This window comes from Aotus nancymaae, unplaced genomic scaffold (assembly GCF_030222135.1).
Source record: "Aotus nancymaae isolate 86718 unplaced genomic scaffold, 86718_ANA_hifiasm-v0.15.2.pri h1tg000018l, whole genome shotgun sequence".
NCBI lineage: Eukaryota > Metazoa > Chordata > Mammalia > Primates > Aotidae > Aotus > Aotus nancymaae.
This window is the reverse complement of record NW_026988430.1, coordinates 6,085,848-6,104,075: the sequence shown is the minus strand read 5'-3', so window position 1 is coordinate 6,104,075 and position 18,228 is coordinate 6,085,848. Positions and strand designations below refer to the sequence as shown.

General features: G+C 57.6%; 1 protein-coding gene across 1 annotated transcript; it reads right to left on the bottom strand.

The window, feature by feature from the left end:
- Positions 1–4,831: 4,831 nt before the first annotated feature.
- TRARG1 (trafficking regulator of GLUT4 (SLC2A4) 1) lies at positions 4,832–18,066 on the bottom strand. The gene is made up of 3 exons (XM_012461745.3): positions 17,632–18,066; positions 7,184–7,316; positions 4,832–5,716 (listed from the first exon to the last, which is right to left on the bottom strand). Exons 1-3 carry the CDS (start codon positions 18,016–18,018, stop codon positions 5,703–5,705), a joined length of 534 nt encoding a protein of 177 aa, XP_012317168.1. The 5' UTR covers positions 18,019–18,066; the 3' UTR covers positions 4,832–5,702.
- Between the last annotated feature and the right edge of the window lie 162 nt (positions 18,067–18,228).

Below are 18,228 nucleotides of genomic sequence, written 5' to 3'. Positions count from 1 at the left end.
GGTCCAGGAAGCCTGTGCTACATGTTTGCGTCCCCAGGGTTCAGTACAGGGCCTGGCTTGTAGCAGGTGCTGAGGACAGGTCTGTAGAAGGAGGGAGGGACAGACAGGCCCCAGCATCTCCCAGGATGCTTCCCCTTTCCCTCCCAGGCAAACATGGCTGCTCCCTCCCAGCTGTCCTGGGAGCCTGGGAATGTGCCTGCACGCCCTGGAGCCGTCTGTGGTGTGTTGTCACCGCCACTGCCTGGCTTCCTCAGGAGACTCAGAGCGCCCGGGCCAGGGACTTATCCATCCGCGTGCCCATGGCTGACCCTGGACCTGCTCACGGAAGGTGTATGTGGAGTTGAACTAGAGTGAGTTGAGGGCCGGGCATGGTGCTCACGCCTGTCATCCCAGCACTTTGGGAGGCTGAAGTGGGCGGATTGCCTGAGCTCAGGAGTTCGAGACCAGCCTGGCCAACATGGTGAAACCCTGTCTCTACTAAAATACAAAAATTAGCCGGGCGTGGTGGTAGGCGCCTCTAATCCCTGCTACTTGAGAGGCTGAGAGGATCGCTTGAGCCGGAAGGCGGAGGCTGCAGTGAGCCGAGATAGTGCCACTGCACGGCAGCCTGGGTGACAAAAAAAAAGTGATAAAATAAAGCAAGTTGAATTGAATCATGAGATGAGGTAGATGGGCCCAATCAGCTCCTGGTGCCCAGGACGGCTTTGGGAGGTACAGGGGAGCTGACGGGTCATCCACACTTACCCCTCTGCAGTAGGCAAAGCCAGGACCATGGGGTCAGAATCAGGCTCAGGGCAGGGGTGGCGGGTGGTGGGGGCTTGGGAAGCTGTTCAGTCTCCCAAGAACGTTTATGGAGTCCAGAATGCGTCCCTGTTTGCACAGGACGAGGGGCAGGGCCCAGCCCTCCACGCACAGGTCTGGGGTGGGGGCTGCCCGCTACCTAAGCAGGCCGAGCAGTGACAGGAGAGAAGCGGGAACCCGCCTCCGTCCCCACGAACACTCGGCCTCAGCGCCTTGTTTTGTCCAGGTCGGGCGGCTCTCCTCACCCGAGGGGGTGCTTGGGACTCTGTACGCAGATTGTGTCTTTGGATGGTCTCATTTGCAGGTTAAGGAGTCCCCACAGGGGACCCAGCTCAGAAGAGGCCAGGTGGGATCTGAACCCAGGTGGGCTGGCTCAGAGCCCCAGGTCCTGCTGCCCTCCGCTCTGCTGCCTGTCACATGCTTCAGCCCCACCCTTACCCTCCTCCTTTCCCCACCCTTGGCCTCAGGGCTGGCAATGGTGAGCCCCTCCGTGCTGGCCACCCAGCCTGGTGGCTCTGTCCACACCACTGGCCCCTTTGGCCTGTCCCCATCAGGCCCTTTCCACCTTCCACCATAAACACCCTGCCTGCTCCACCTGCAGGCCGGAAAAGTGGCCCCCTCCCCCACCCTACACAACCAACTCTCACCGTCCCTCCAGGAGCTTTTTCCTTTTCAGAGAGCAAAGTGTGGCAGCAGGAAGCCTACTCTGGGGACACACAGGCCTGGGAGTCTGGTCAGGTCAGCGTTTACTCATTTATGTGTGCCAGGGATACAGACAAGCCCCTGAACCTCGCCGAGCCTCAGTTTACCAGTGCAAACCCCGGGATCATGATGCTAGTGACCTCAAGGGACTGCCACGTGGGTTTACAGTGACTGCAAAGTGTGGGACACGTACCAGGAGCCTGCCCTCTGATACTGCTTTTTCTTTTTTTTGGAGACAGTCTCGCTCTGTCGCCAGGCTGGAGTGCAGTGGTGTGATCTTGGCTCACTGCAACCTCCACCTCCCGAGTTCAAGCGATTCTCGTGCCTCAGCCTCCAGAGTAGGGACTACAGGTGCCTGCCACCGTGCCTGGCTAATTTTTGTATTTTTAGTAGAGACGGGGGTTTCACCGTGTTGGTCAGGCTGGTCTTGAACTCCTGACCTCAAGTGATCTGCCTGCCTTGGCCTCCCAAAGTGCTGAGATTACAGATGTGGGCCACTGTGCCCGGCCTGCTTTTTTATTTTTCTTTTTAAAATTGAGACAGGGTTTCACTCTGTTGCTCAGGCTGGAGTGTGGTGGCACAGTCACGGCTCTACTCACTGTAGCTCCAACTTCTCTGGCTCCAGCGATCCTCCCACCTCAGCCTCCTGAGTAGCTGGGACCACAGGCATGCACCACCATGCCTGGCTGATTTTTAAATTTTCTGGGAGACAGAGTCTCGCCACGTTTCAGGCTGGTCTCGAACTCTCGCCTGTCCCTGGGATCTGTGCAGAAAGGACTGCAGGAGTTGAGACTGGCTTCACCCTTGCTTTATAATTGGAGAAACTAAGTCCGGAGTGGACAGGTGACTTGCCCAGAGGAACACCTCGCGTTGGCCACGGAGCCCCAGTGCGCCAGGTTCCGCTGCCAGGTTCCCGCTGCCCAGCCTCAGCCTGGCCCTGGGGCCGCGGGCAGAGTGCACCGCTCGTGCTCTTACTGTTCGGAACCCCCTCGACCCCAGCAGCACAAACACACAGGCCGAGGTGAGTGTGCACGCTCAGGTTTATTCCTTTCCATGCTGAGACGCACGGCGGCGTCACTGGTGTAGGTGGCGGAGGGCGTGTGGGGGGAGTTCTTGCTCCTCCCCGTGGGACCTGGGGAGCAGCTGGGCTGGTGCCTTAGGCCGGGCCACCGGTTCTTCCAGGTGGTGGCTGGACCCACGGGGCAGCAGGGACACCAGGGCCACTGTCCCCACCAGCCTCCATGCGGCGTGGGGCAGGGGCTGCGGGGACCCTCCCTCCGGGTCCCCTGGTGTCCAGAATGGCTTTCTCCTCCTGCTCTGTGCTCTGCGGGCCTCCTCTGCCTCCACACACCTGGGGGGCCTTTGAGCTCTGTCCCTGGTGCCCTAGGAAACTCTCAGTCACCCTCGCCGGCGTGGAGGCACGTCCCGGCTCTGCCCCTTCCTGGGGCGTCTGCAGTGGCCTCCCCTAAGCGGGGCCTGCGGCTGCCTTGGGTTCTCAGTATGAACGATCACGCACGTGTGCGTGTGTGTGTGTATGTGAGAAGGTGTGTGTGTGAAGGTCTGTGTGTGCACGTGTGTATGTGTGTGTGAGAAGGTCGTGTGTGTGTAAGAGAGAAGGTCTGCATGTGTGAGAAGGTCTGCATGTGTGTGTGAGGTCTGTGTGTATGTGCATGTATGTGTAAGGCGTGTGTGAAGGTTGTGTGTACACGTGTATGTGTGTGTGAGAAGGTCGTGTGTAAGAAGGTCTGCATGTGTGAGGTCTGCATGTGTGTGAGGTCTGTGTGTGTGCACATGCGTGTGAGGTCATATGTGTGTGTGTCTGTGTGTACACGTGTATGTGTGTGTGAGAAGTTTTTTGTGTGTGTAAGAGAGAAGGTCTGTGTGCGTGAGGTGGTCTGTGTGTGTGCACGTGTGTGTGTGAGGTCATGTGTGTAAGAGAAGGTCTATGTGTGTGCACATGTGTGTGAGGTCTGTGTGTGTTTGCACACGTCTGTGTGTGAGAAGGTCTGCGTGTGTGTGTGTGTGAGAGAGAGAGATGGAGTGCTCAGCGGAGCCTGTGTGTGCGTGTGAGAAGGTCTGGGCATGTGTTTGCTCCGAGGGCACCTAGAGTCCTAGTATCAGGATCCCCTGTGACAGTCCCTCAGCCCTCGGTTCGTTTGTCTCCTCCCCTGAGTGGCTGAGGCCGCGGACCCCAGGGCCTGCCGGGAAACTACCCTCTCATCACGCTCCTTCCAGAGCTGAGGCCACTTCCACCCACCTCAGGTCTCCCCCATGTGACATGACTTCTCGAGTGGCACAAACACTCTGTGCTCCCTCCCTCAACAAGTAGGGGCATCTATTTCAGCCTCCAAGATCCCACAAAGAAAACCCAACCCATCCCTGCCGTATGACCAGAAGAGGGTGGGGTTTATTCCCCAGGTGGGGGACTGATGTAGCAACACCAGCCTCAGAGGACCAGCCCAGCACCCCCTGAACCCGGCACCCCGAGCCCTGCAGCCCCGAACCCTGCACCCCCACTGTCTGTTGTCACATGGGCTCTGTCTGGAAGGCTCAGAGCTCCAGCTGTGCACAGACCCAGGGTCCTCCCTGTAGACAGAACCTCTGTACTGACCTGCTCTTCCCTCCCCAGGCCTCCGAGGAGGGTAGGGGGATGAACAAGGGCCCTGGAGAGGAGGCAGGAGGGTCCTGATGGGGCGCAGAGGACACTGACTCCAACAGCCTTGGGCCAGTAACACTGACTCCAACAGCCTTGGGCCAGTCTGGCTGTGGCTGGGAACCCTTCCCAGAAGGCAGTGACTGGCTGAGGTGGGGCCTCCTAGGGCAGGAGAGCCTGGAGCACCCTCTCCAGGGCCTGGGAGGGGCAGCCAGGAGGGAAGGCGGGGGCAGGAGAGGTCTCCGAGGCCGGAGCCTGGGCCAGGGAGAAGGAAGTCTAGGGAAAATCATGGGACTGGAGCCAGGGAGGAGGCCGGGGCCCTGCTTGGCTCCTTTTGGGGCTGTATTAGGTCCTAGGACAGAGAGTCCGTGGTGTCCAGGCCCCAGCCTCTGCGCGTGAGTATGTCCCCAAACCTGCTCCCCCCACTCCTGTGCAGATTGGGCCTTCAGCCGAGCCCTTCACTTTGTCTCACAACTGTCGAGAAACAACAGACCCCATGAAAACGCTCTGGCCCACGCCCTCGCAGGTGGCACAAATGCCCCCGACAGCCTGGGATCCCTTGGAAGTCCCCCCAGGGGTGGCCCCAAAACCTCCTCCAGGATGGCCAGGGGCCCAGGGCCAAGCGCAGAGCATAGGGCTGGGCTGGAAGTCTGAGCCCCCCGAGCTGCACCCCAGATCACTGCAGAGGCCACGGCAGGACCAGCGCTCAGACCCCGGCCCTCCCCGCCGGCTGACCTTGGCCAGGTCAGGTCCCAGGAGCTCTGGTCGGTGCCCCGGGCCACAGCACAAGGAGGAGGAGGAGGAGCAGACGGGCTTTTCCTGGGAGACATCCTCGGACCAGAGTCCTCGAGAGGTGCTCCCGATGCCGAAACATCTGGGAGGAGGGGTGTGGGTCACGCCATCTCTGCCCTGTCCCGTCTTCACCGACACCAGAGGAGGATGAAGCAAGGCGGCTGCCTCCCTCCAGGGAGCTGCACAGCCCAGGTGCCTGCCGGGGTCAGGCCTGTGCCAGCCCAGCTCCGCCTCTGCCCACCCGGGGCCCAGGCTGGGATCACAGCAGGCGTGTGGCATGAAGCATGCGAAACAGTCCGTTCTCTCCCTGCCTGAGGAAAATGCAAAGGATGAGGCCCCACGTCTCTGCTCCCGGTCCACAGACGGGGAGGAATTCTGTGGCTTCTCCCCCTGCCGGCATGTCCCGGGTGGGGCGCTGGGTTTTTTCCTTGTCCCGGCAGTTTTCACGGCTTATAGAGCCCAGGAAGTTTTGGGAATGAGAAACGAGCCGGGGCGGGGGGGTTGACGTCCCAGGATGTGTCGGTGAGAGTAAACCGAATCGCCCGCTGGGCTCGCAGGCTTTCCGACCCCGGACCTTCCCTCGGTGTGGGCTGACGGTGGGGGACTGCGGAGTTTCCCGCTGAGTTTGTGCTTCTGGAATGTGGGGACAGGCAGATGCTGGGCGGTCACCCCTGCCCTCCCGTGGTGTGGGGGCCATGGGTCAGAGCTCTCCCGATGGCCAGGCGGCTTCTGCGAGCCCAGCTCCCTGCTCCCTTCATTTCCTCTGAACTGTAGAGAAAAACAATTACAGCAGAACAGCGCTCAGAACACGGGCTCTTCAAGTCCTGGTTGATGGGCTTGGGTTTCTGGTTCCTAGTGGGAAACAGTCACAGGGAAGGCACAGGGTCGGGGCCCTCTTCGGTTTGGGACTCTTGGAGGAATTGAACTCCTGCCAATGAGAGGACTGTGGCCTTGGTGACCGGTCCAGAGGTGGCATGCAACCCTAACGGAGCCAGTCCCAACCAGTCCTGGGACTTCTGCCGTAGAACTGCTGACACATCTTTTTTCCCTGCTTAGCTCCGGGACTGATTAAAAGGTGTGCCGCTCTGGCCGGGCGCGGTGGCTCACACCTGTAATCCCAGCACTTTGGGAGGCCGAGGCGGGTGGATCATGAGGTCAAGAGATCGAGACCATCCTGGCCAACATGGTGAAACGCCGTCTCTACTAAAAACACAAAAATTAGCCGGGCGTGGTGGCACACGCCTGTGGTCCCAGCTACTCGGGAGGCTGAGGCAGGAGAATTGCTTGAACCCAGGAGGTGGAGGTTGCAGGGAGCCGAGACTGCACCACTGCACTCCAGCCTGGCGACAAAGCAAGATTCTGTCTCAAGAAAATAATAATAATAATAAGGACTGGGCACGGTGGCTCACGCCTGTAATCCCAGCACTTTGGGAGGCCGATGCAGGTGGGTCACCAGGTCAGGAGTTTGAGACCAGCTTGACCAACATGGTGAAACCCTGTTTCTACTAAAAATACAAAAATTAGCTGGGTGTGGTGGTGGGTGCCTGTAATCCCGGCTATTTGGGAGGCTGAGGCAGGAGAATCACTCACTTGAACCCGGGAGGTGGAGGTTGCGGTGAGCCAAGATTGGGTCATTTCACTCCAGCCTGGGCAATAAGAGTGCAACTCTGTCTCAAAAAAAATAAAATGGTTCCCCTGCTTGGAAGACCTCACCAGGCCGCCTGCGGGTGCTCACAGGAGGGTCACTTTCTACGTCCCAGCGTATGCACTGCTTGCTTCTGGTGTACCCCGATGGCTGCGCAGGGATGCCTGTGTTTACAAAGCGCAGTCACATCCATTATCTCGGGTGCTGCTCACAAAGCCTGTGTGCTGGAGGCTCAGTGCTGTGTGGGATATGTGATACGTGGGACCCCAGGCTCAGTCATCGGGACACCCACCCGGCCCCAGGGCCATCAGAGAGGAGGCTGGAGCTCCTGGCCTGTGACTCCGAAGCCGTGCTCTTCCCACACCTGATTTGCTCTCCAGGCAGAAGACAAGTCCACCGCCCATATCCACTCCACTGGTCCCTGCTGGGAACTGGGTCCCTTTTCTGGAGTTCAAAGATAAGACTGTGGCTCCTACCATCCCTTTTTCTTCCCCGAACAAACCACCTCTGCCCCCGAGGCTGGGTACGCCCTTGCGCAGTCCTCACGCCAGGCGAGCTGGCTCCCTCCGCCCCACGGAGCTGGGTCTCACCTGCGAAGTTGACGGTCACAGCCGCAATGATGATGACAATGCCCATGATGATGAGGGTGACGCTGAGCATTCGGGCCAGGCGACCCAGCCTCCGGGCACCGTCCGCATCCCCCTGCTGCAGGCTACTCCGAGACTGCGGAGACAGCAGGGAGAGGCCTCAGGAAGGCTGCGGGTCAGCTGTGCGGGCCTCGGCGGGCGGCCCTGGGGCGGCCGGAGCCTGGGTCCCGGACACACCCTGTGCCCATGGCAGCCCAACTCTGGGGAGAGGAAGAGGGCTCCCCCTGGAGAAGTGGCCCGGGCCTCTTGTGCGGACCCCTGACCACACCTGTCCCTCACCGGCTGGGGACAGCTGGGAGCAGAACCCAGCAAAGCCTGGCACTTCTCAGGGTGGTGATGGTGGGGCGGTGGTAGCAGGTGGCAGGGTAGAGGCCAAGGCCCTGAGAGGGAGAACCAGGTCCAGGCCCCTCCAGACCCCAGCGCAAGGCTCAGCTCTGCAGCTGCATTAGGGTCCCAAGACAGTCCCCGGGGCTCCTCCTGCAGCCTGACACAGCTGCCTCCTCTCCTCTGTGGGCATTCCCCACCCCCGGACTCTGCCACAGAAAAGACATTGTTGGCCAAGTGCGGTGGCTCACACCTGTCATCCCAGCACTTTGGGAGGCCGAGGTGGGCGGATCACAAGGTCAGGAGTTTGAGACCAGCCTGGCCAACATGGTGAAACCCCATCTCTACTAAAAATACAAAAATTAGCTGGGTGTGATGGTGCGTGCCTGTAATTCCAGCTACTTGGGAGGCTGAGGCAGGAGAATCGCTTGAACCTGGGAGGTGGATGTTGCAGTGAGCCGAGATCACACCACTGCACCGCAGCCTGGGTGACAGAGTGAGACTCCATCTCAAACAAAAAGAAGACATTGTCTTCACAGCCTCCATTTCCCGCCCAAGAACCACGTCCTTGTTGAATCAAGCTGCTTCTGGGATCACACAGAAACGTGAAACACTTGGAGGCTGTCCCGTGAGACCAGGACTGGGGAGGAGCCATGTGTGGCCTCACAGGGGCCGGATTTGATGTATCACTCCTCCTCAGTGAGCTGGGTTCTTCCTGAACCTAGTTAAGATGAATGAGGTGGGAGTCGGAGAGTTCAGGGACAGAGAGGAATCCTAGGAGGGTCCTGGGGTGACTCGGTGGGAGGCGGGGCCGAGCCTCTTCAGGGGTCCTGTGTCCCTGCCTCCCTAGAACAGGCACAGATGGGAATCCTCTAATGCCGTGGCTGATTTCAGGGCCTCAGGGAAGTCACTTGGTTATTTTATTTTCTGATTATTTGAGGATCCTGAGTTCAACATGAAAATGCAGTTAAGTATGATGAAAATGATGATGATGAGCTGACTTCATGCCAGGCAGCCCGCTAGGGACTATGCCTACGTTACATCATTCAGCCTCAGAATCACCCTGGGAGGTTGGCAATGCAGCCCCCCTCCCTGAGCAGGCAGCTGAGCTTCAGAGGCGTGCCCCTGCCTCTCTGTGTTCTTTCTGTGTAGTGCCCTCTTGGGGTCCTGTTCTCTTCGCTGCTCAGAATTCTAACCGGCCTCCACCCAGCCCCGCACTTCCATTCCAAGCCCCTTTTGTGACAGCATGACAGCGTGACGGCAAACTCAACCCCTGCCTTGTCTTGTGCTCCTCCTCCCACTTGATCAAGCCTGAGCTCCTCCCTCTCCGTGACGACGCCTCTGCCCTCCGTGACGGAGCAGGAGTGTCATTATCTTGGACAAATGCCACTAGTCTAAGTTCCCCTTGATTAAAAAACCACCTAAATCCAGCCCCAAAACATCAGCCTAATGGCTAATGTCAGCATAACCACAAACATTCCAACCCCAAGATGAATACCTCTCCAACCAGAAAGATGCCAACCCTGAAACCAGAGACATTCCAACCTGCAATCAACTTTCCCTGACGTAGAAATATTCTGAACCTATGATAAGCCCCCTGCTTCCAAAACCCTTAAACATCCTTAGTCTGTAAGAGAGAATGCTCCTGACCAAAATCGGCTAGAAGCCCCTCTCAGGTTTATTCTGAAATAAACCTGTCTTTGAGTGTTGAGCTGCTTTTCATGTTTCTTTCCTCTTTCTCTTTTTTTTTTTTTTTTTGAGATAGAGTCTTGCTCTGTCGCCCAGGCTGGAGTGCAGTGGTGCAATCTCAGCTCACTGCAACCTCCACCTCCCAGGTTCAAGCGATTCTCCTGCCTCAGCCTCCTGAGTAGCTGGGAGTACAGGCCATGCCACCATGCCTGGCTAATTTTTGTATTTTTACTAGAGACAGTGTTTTACCATGTTGTCCAGGATGGTCTCGATCTCCTGACCTTGTATCTGCCCACCTCAGCCTCCCAAAGCGCTGGGATCACAGGCCTGAGCCACCGTGCCCGGCCTCTTTTTAACTTTTGCACTCCACCCTGCGAGTGAGTTTCCCCTCCTGGTCAATCCCATTGTCCCTCTCCGACTTCCTCGCACCTGCCCTAGTTCCAAGCACCGCTTCTCACCCGAGCTGAGGCAACAATCTCTTGAAGAGCCCCCCAGCACCAATCTCTGTTCTTCTTCATGCTTTCCCCATGCCACCGATTCACACTGTCTATATTTATACCAGGTCCAGGATGCAGTGGCGTGGAGGGACATCCCAGTTCCTGTCCTCACAGAACTTCCAGCCCACTGGCTTCGGTTGTGATGACTCGAAGAAAGGTAAAAATGCAGCTGTGGGTAGCATGGCAAAGGAGAGGCACCTCATGACCGGGGAGCCTGAGGGAAGACCTCTGGGAGGAAGGACATTTGAGCTGAGATGTGAAGGATGTGTTTGTTTTGAAAGGAAGGAGGAGTATCCCATGCAGAGAGAACAGCCACGTGCAAAGGCACTGCATGGCAAACGTGTAGGTGTTCAAAAAACAATTGTCATCTGGGCGTGGTGGCTCACGCCTGTAGTCCCAGCACTTTGGGAGGCTGAGGTGGGCGGATCAGGTGAGGTGGGAGGTCAGGAGTTTGAGACCAGCCTGACCAACATGGTGAAACCCCATCTCTACTAAAAATACGAAAATTAGTCAGGCGTGGTGGCGGGTGCCTATAATCCCAGCTACTCAGGAGGCTGAGGCAGAATTGCTTAAACCTGGGATGTGGAGGTTGCAGTGAGCTGAGATTGTGCCACTGCACTCCAGCCTGGCCGACAAGGGCAAAACTACGTCCAGGTGCAGTGGCTCATGCCTGTAATCCCAGCACTTTGGGAGGCTGAGGCAGGTGGATCACTTGAGGTCAGGAGTTCAAGACCAGCCTGGCCAACAAGGTGAAATCCTGCCTCTACTAAAAACACAAAAATTAGCTGGGCATGGTGGCGGGCACCTGTAATCCCAGCTACTCTGGAGGCTGAGCCAGGAGAATTGCTTGAACCTGGGAGGCAGAGGTTGTGGTGAGCCACGATCATGCCCCCGCCTCACTCCAGCCTGGGCAACAGAGCAAGACTCCATCTCAAAAAAAAAAAAAAAAAATAGAGTGAAACTTCATTTAAAAAAACCCATGAGATCTCCTGAGAACTCACTATCATGAGAACAGCAGCATGAGGGTAACTGGCCCCATGATTCAGTTATCGCCACTGGGTCCCTCCCATGATGCGTGGGGGTTATGGGAGCTACAATTCAAGATGAGATGTGAGTGGGGACACAGCCAAACCATGTCACCTTCCTAAAGTTCCCATGAGGCAGGGATTGTGATTAGCCCATTTTACAGATGGAGAGATGGGGCAGAGCGTGGAGTGTGATGTGGGCGTGATACAAGAAGCAACCGGGGAGGGGACAAGGCCAGATGGAGAAAGGCCCTGGGCCAGGCGCAGTGGCTCAAACCTGTAATCTCAGCACTTTGGGAGGCCAAGGTGGGCAGATTGCTTGAGGTCAGGAGTTCATGACCAGCCTGGAAAACATGGCAAAACTCCATGTCTACAAAAAATATTAAAATTAGCTGGGTGTGGTGGCGTGTGCCTGTAGTCCCAGCTACTCGGGAGGCTGAGGCAGGAGGATCACTTGAGCCTCGGAGGCGGAGGCTGCAGTGAGCCGAGATCACACCAGGTACTCCAACCTGGGTGACAGAGCGAGACCCTGTCTCCAAAAAAAAAAAAAAAAAAGGGTCCTGACTGTCACATAAGGGAGCTGGGATTGAGTTCTGAAGGACCAGGGAGGCAGTGGAGGGTTTTACATGGGGACTGAAGCAGGTTTGCATGTTAAAAGTGATCTCTCTGATGACCACGTGGAGCATGGGTTAGGGAGGCTGGAGATTGGGAGCAGGCAGTTTTGAAGCTGGAACCGAGTAGAGAATTGGAAAAGCGTTCAAGTTTGAGAAGTTCTGAAGACAGAAACGCGGGTTCTGGCAGAAGGTGAGATGGACGGTGTGGAGGAATGTGACTCAAATGATTCCTGGTTCCTGGCTTGGGTGCTGGATGAGTGAGGGGCCCTTCCTCCAGCTGGAGTGCAGTGTGAGGGCTTGTATGAGGGCAGAGGTGCGGGGCGCCGCAAGTGTGGGGCCGCACTTGGATAAACCGGCCCCAGAGCACGGGAGTTGTCAGCTCAGGGATGCAACTGAGGTCCGGGGCTTCCGGATGGGAAGAGGAAGCATCCACAGACAGGACTGTGGGGAACAGTGACTGATCAATAAACGGGGTGCTGGGGAAAGAAGCCGTCAGGGAGCCGGAGGAGGAGGGGAGAGGCTGGAGGGCATCTGGGAAGTGCAAGATGGGAAAGGAGGAGGGACTGGCTGGGTGGGGCATAGGGCAAGCAAGGTAAGGGCAAACTTCTGTCAGCAATGACAAGTCATGCTTACCCCTGGCAGGAGGGTTTCAGAGGAGCCAGTGGGGTATGAGGACGCTCAGACAGCAGTGCAGACAGCTCTTAGGAGCTCAGCTGTGGGTGTGAAGAGGGGATGGCAGAGCAAATTCCACTGGGTGGAGAATGGGACCTCCTTCCAGGTGCAGGAGGAAGAGAGCCGCAAAGAGGGAAGGGGGATGAGACCAGGGAGTGATCGGGTTTGCCATCTGGATGGGAGCTCGGGTCGGCCTGGGGACGAGGCAGAGGGCACTCCTGTTCTTGGAAATGGGATGAATGGGCTGGGCACAGTGGCTCACGCCCGTAATCCCAGCACTTTGGGAGGCCGAAACGGGCAGATCACCTGAGGTCAAGAGTTGGAGACCAGCCTGGCCAACATGGTGAAACCCTGTGTCTACTAAAAATACAAATATCAGCTGGGGTTGATGGCACATGCCTGTAGTCCCAGCTCTTGGGAGGTTGAAGCAGAAGAATTGCTTGAACCCGAGAGGTGGAGGTTGCAATGAGCCAAGATTGCCCTACGGCACTCCAGCCAGCCTTAGTGAAAGAGTGAAACTCCTTCTCAAAAAAAAAAAAAAAAAAAAAATCCTATCTAAGAAGAAAGAAGTTTTATTTAAAAAGGAAAAGAAAAGGAAAAAAAAAAAACAAATTTGGGACTGTACCTAACATTTCGTAGGTACTCAGCGAATATTAGTAATATCAGCTCTCAACACTCAGCTCCCTCAATTCCCTCCTCCCTGGCTACTGATTTTTCTCTTTAGAAATTCATTTCCACAACTACACTCCACACCTCTACCATCCCCCGACCTGATTCCTCCTTTGAAACTCAGCTCCCAGCATCCCTCTCACCCTCTCATGCCCTTTGACTTCTCTGAGCCCCAGCCCATGATCTGTTTTCTCCTCCAAGGCCTCACCACCTTCCTGGCCTCACTCCCTCCCAGCCCAGCCCAACCCTTCCATACATCATCGCCGCCACCTCCCCGGCATCTTCCTCACCACCTGGTCCTGCTCTCATGGCAACTCTGCCATCCTCAGCCTTGGGTTGACCCAGTACGCATGTCTGAGAACCTGTTCCTGCAGCTGGAGCAAATCACAAGAGGCTGACCGATCACCCAACAGGCCGATCCCAACACCTTGGTTCCACATCCCTGGAGGACGGAGGCCATGCAGCATGAGCCAGCCCCGTCCCTCTGAGCAGGTCCACCTGTCCCTGCCCGCTCGGCCTCTAAGGCTCCTAGGGACAGGGAGCGGGGCTCTTTCTTCCTGGGCTCTGGATCCATCTCTCCACTGCTTCAGGGACCTCAGCTGTCAATCATCCGTCTCTCTCCATTTTGCAGCGGCCTCTGCATCCCCAGTCACTGGGGATCTACGCGTGGCCAAGCCAGTGGACACTTCCACACTCACTGAACCTGGCCTCCCTCCCTCAGACTCCCTCCTTCCCGGCATCTCTCCCCCTTTCCTAGATTTCCTTCCAGCTCCTGGAACCTCCTCTTCCAAACACTTTTCTGTCCACTCCCCTCAGCCCACCCCCTAGATGTTAGAGGCCCCCACACCTCTCTAAGGTGGCTCCAGTATTTATTTTTATCATTTTTTTGAGATGGAATCTCACTCTGTCACCCAGGCTGGAACACAATAGCATGACCTCAGCTCACTGCAGCCTCTGCCTTCTGGGTTGAAGAGATTCTCCTGCCTCGGCCTCTCCAGTAACTGGTATTACAGGGGCCTGCCACCACGCCTGGCTAATTTTTTTGTATTTTTAGTAAAGACAGGGTTTCACCATGTTGGCTAGGCTGGTCTTGAACACTTGACCTCAAGTGATCCGCCAGCCTTGACCTCCCGAAGTGCTGGAATTACAGGTGTGAGCCACCGCACCCGGCCAAAATTGAAATTCCTAGAGCAAGTCCCTGCTGCCTCCGTCTCCCATCACCCCCTCCCAGCCTCTGCCATGTTAGTCAGACCGTCTACTCCGATCCTCTGCTTCCCAGAAGCCAACTCAACGCCTGCTGCATAAAAGAAGCGCATTCATTCACAGGGACCTGACCGTCCTCCACCTGCTTCACGAGAGAGACGCATTCATTCACAGGAGACGTGACCGTCCTCCACTTGGTTCACAAGAGAGATGCATTCATTCACGGGAGACCTGACCGTCCTCCACCTGCTTCACAAGAGAGACGCATTCATTCACGGGACCTGACCGTCCTCCACCACTTCGTTCCCTCAGCACAATCCCCTTGCCATTCAAGTCGACTGAATGAATGAATGGTCAGTGAAACTAACCCTCAGAGGGTTCCAGAAGCCTGCCCTGTGGCCCTGGCCCTGGCCCTGGTCTAGGTCCAGGCCTCTTCACCTCTGGCCTGCATTCCTACCAAGGTGACCTCTCCTGAGCGCCAGCCTCATCCCCTCCAGCCCCTCCTCTCACCCCAACCCAGACAGATCCGCCAAAATGGAAATCCAACCACACTCCTATCGGCTCCAAAGCCTACAACTTGCTGCTGGTACAGTGGGGGTGATGCTTGAAGGCATTATGCAAAGTGAGCGGGGCAGTGACACAGGCCTCATCCCGTGTCATTCCACTCATCACGCCGTGTGCAGAACGGGCGGAGCTACAGAAACAGAAAGGAGACTGCCGTGAGGGGTCGGGGATGGAGGGTGACGGATGAACGGTGCAGGGTTTGTTTCCTTTCTTTTCTTTTTTTAAGATGGAGTCTCACTCTGTCACCCAGAGTGGCTGGATCTTGGCTCACTGCAACCCCCACCTTCTGGCTTCAAGCGATTTTCCTGCCTCTGCCTCCCAAGTAGCTGGAATTGCAAGTGTACAACACCACACCTGGCTAATCTTTTTGTATTTTCAGTAGAGACAGGGTTTCTCCATGTTGGCCAGGCTGGTCTCCAGCTGCTGACCTCAGGTGATCCTCCCACCTCAGCCTCCCAAAGTGCTGGGATGACAGGCCTGAGCCACCACGCCCAGCCAGGGTACAGGGTTTCTTTTGGAGATGAGGCAGATGTTCCAAATGGACTGCGGCTGTGGCTGCACCTGTGTGTGGATACGCTAAAAACCACTGCACTTTAGATCAGTGCCTTGGCGGGTATGCGAGTTCTGTCTCAAGAAAGCCGTTTCTGGAAACTTGCTATGGCTTCCCATCTCGCCCAGGGAGACTCCCAGCTGCCCCTTACGTACCATTACCACGCAAGCCCCCACACCCAGCTGGGCATGGCCCCTCCCATCTCACCCCCTCCCGGCTCTCCCACAGGTGTTACATGATGCCCATTCTGCAGACAGGAATGCTGAGGAGGAGGGCCGTGAATGACTTTCCCGGGGCCACCTAATCACCTCTCGGGTACATCTGGCAGGGGCACTACTCCAGTATGTCCTAAGAATCTGTTTAAGAGTTCCTCCCCGCCGCCTGGAGGCTCTGGGAATTGGCGATGGTGTCTGGCGAGCACTCTTCCCTGTGCCCAGCCCAGTGTTCATCAGACCTGACTCAAAAACCGTAAAAGGGGCCGGGCTCGGTGGCTCATGCCTGTAATCTCAGCACTTTGGGAGGCGAGGCAGGCGGATCACCTGAGGTCAGGAGTTGGAGACCAGCCTGGCCGACACGGTGAAACCCTGTCTCTTCTCAAAATACAAAAATTAGTGGAGCATGGTGGCAGGTGCCTGTAGTCCTAGCTACTTGTGAGGCTGAGGCAGGAGAATTGCATGAAACTAGGAGGCGGAGTCTGCAGTGAGCCAAGATCGCACCGCTGCACTCCAGCCTGGGCGACAGAGCAAGACTCCATCTCAAAAAGAAAAAAAAAAGAGGCTGGGCGTGGTGGCTCACGCCTGTAATCCCAGCACTTTGGGAGGCTGAGGCGGGTGTATCACAAGGTCAGGAATTCCAGACCAGCCTGGCTAATATGGCGAAACCCCATCTCTACTAAAAATACGAAACTTAGCCAGGCGTGGTGGCGCACACCTGTAGTCCCAGCTACTCAGAAGGCTGAGGCAGGAGAATCGTTTGAACCCGGGAGGCGGAGGTTGCAGTGAGCCAAGATTGTGCCATTGCACTCCAGCCTGGGTGACAGAGTGAGACTCTGTCTCAAAAAAAAAAATCCCGAAAGAATGTGGCAAGGCACTGGGTGGGTTCCATGGTCTCAGAATCCTAGGCTTGGGCTCCCGTGGACAAAGACAGGTCCCACGCAGCCTCTGCCCCTGCCGCCCACCAGGAGGTGGTTCCAGCAGCTGTTTTCGCCCGAGCCCTTGGGGGGCTTTCCTCCCCAAATCCAGTCTCCCCTCCTGGGACCTTTCCCTGTAACTGAGAGGGGAGCCCTGCCCAGAGCCACTGGTGCGCCCCTGGGTCCTGGCTCTACCTGCACGCGGTCCCTGGGAACAGCAGGGATCACAGAGAACTGCCCCAAAGGTTCCTGAGCCCAGGCCCAGTCCCTCAGACTAGGAAGGCTGCGGGTGCCCCCATGTCCTGGAAGGTGGTACTGGCTTTGGTGGGATGGGGAAAGCTTCCCTGGACGGAGACTGGGCCTCACTGAAGCAGACGACAGAAGTATGTGTTTGAGGAGAGAGGAGCTTTCTCAGAGGACCGCTCCTGGGGGCTCAGTGCCCGTGGCTTTCCAGGGAGGGGCTCCCGGCCACACTGACACCCACCCCCTGGCCGTCCTCTGGCCCCGACCAGCCTGGGTCAGTGGTTTTGTCCCCACCGCCACCCCTGCCCTCACTCTGAAAGCGTCGCCTGCCCTGCTTCTCTCTCCCCCCACCTTTTGTAACTCTCTCTTCCTAGACTTCAAAAGTCCCTTGCCAATATCTGCTGACACATTCTATGGAATCCTTTATAAGTAGCTGTACCCAGATGGCTTGGACTGGACGCAATCTAAGACAGTTCACTCAAAACCCTGTAGATGTAAAAACGAGGCCACATGGCCCTTCCTGGGCGAGGCGGGCTGTGCCCTCTGACGCTCACATGTTTCACTTGTGACCCAGACCTGCCCTGCCCTGAAGATGGAGGCTGAAATCAGCGCAGCTGCGGAGCTGCAGAGGGCTCTGGGGGACTCTCCCCTCGGGAGGAGCAGCCTGCGAGCTCTCCCCTCCTCGTGCACCCTGGGGAGCTTGGCCCTGAGCCCTTAGTTCCCCGCAGGGGAGCCGCTGCGGCTCTTGGAAACCGGAGCTGGGGGAGGCTAGGAGCGCCCAGGTGCCCTGGAGGACAGGTTCCCGGGAACACAGGGCCCTGGGACCCCCGTCAGGTGGCAGCCTCTGCTGAGACAGCCTCACTCAGGGATGACTCTGGGGCAGCCCCTTCCTCCAAACGCAGCACACCCCGCAGCCTGGCGGTCTCTCTTCCCTGTGGGACTTAACACCAGCAGCTCCTGAGTGCCCTCCTCAAGCCATAGGCACAGTTGAGTGGTGATGCCCAGAAGTAGAGATGAGAGAACAGAGCAGATGCCTTCCCAGCCCTGGGGCCCCTCCCAAGGGGAAGGGAGGCAGTGAGAAAAGGGGTATCCCTCAAGCCCCCACGCCCAGCTCTCTGTCCTTCACACCCCAGGCAGTGTGTGTGGGGACTGCCTGGGGGACATGCCGCCCCCTGGGCCCAGCCCCACCCCAGAGGGAAGAGCAGCACTTACCATGATGGAAAAGATGAGAGGGATGAGGTTGAGGGGCCAGACAGGGCAGAAGCAGGAGGCGACGGCCAGGACGAGGTAATCTCGGGGGGCTCCCCGGTCTTGGACATAGGAGGTGGTGGCGATGGAGGAGGCCCTCCTGGAGCTGGCCCGGGAGGGGGACCGAGGCAGTGGGGCCTCCAGCTGCCCCTCGGAGATGGCCTTGAAGGGCAGGCTGTGGTCATTCCGCTCCAGATCCAGAGGCCCCGAGAGGGAGCTGGACAGAGTCAGGGTCTTGCCATCCTTGTTCTCTGCCCTGGTGAGGAGTTTCTCCATCTCCCGCAGGTCCAGGGATGAGGCAGAGCCTGGCTCCTGTGCAGAGGGAAACTGAGGCTGCCCCAGGTCGGCCATGGGTGCCTGGCCTTGCGCTGCTGCAGCTCCAGGCGGGGACACGGGGCTCTGGAGGGACCTCAGCGCACCATTCCCCAGCCCAGAGTCTGGGCCTCCGGGCAGAGGCGTCCCCCGAGGGCTGGAGGGCCGGCTGCGTGCTGGAAGGCTTGGGCTGGGCTTCCCGAGGCCAGCTGAGTTCAGAGGCTGGGGCCTGCCCGCTGCCCTGTGGAG

Excerpts from the sequence above, each read along its gene's own strand:
- TRARG1 (XM_012461745.3), bottom strand. The coding sequence starts at position 18,018 with ATGGCCGACCTGGGGCAGCCTCAGTTTCCCTCTGCACAGGAGCCAGGC. Across the intron at positions 7,317-17,631 it reads CTCTCATCTTTTCCATCATG|TCTCGGAGTAGCCTGCAGCA; the intron begins GTAAGTGCTGCT and ends CTGTCTCCGCAG.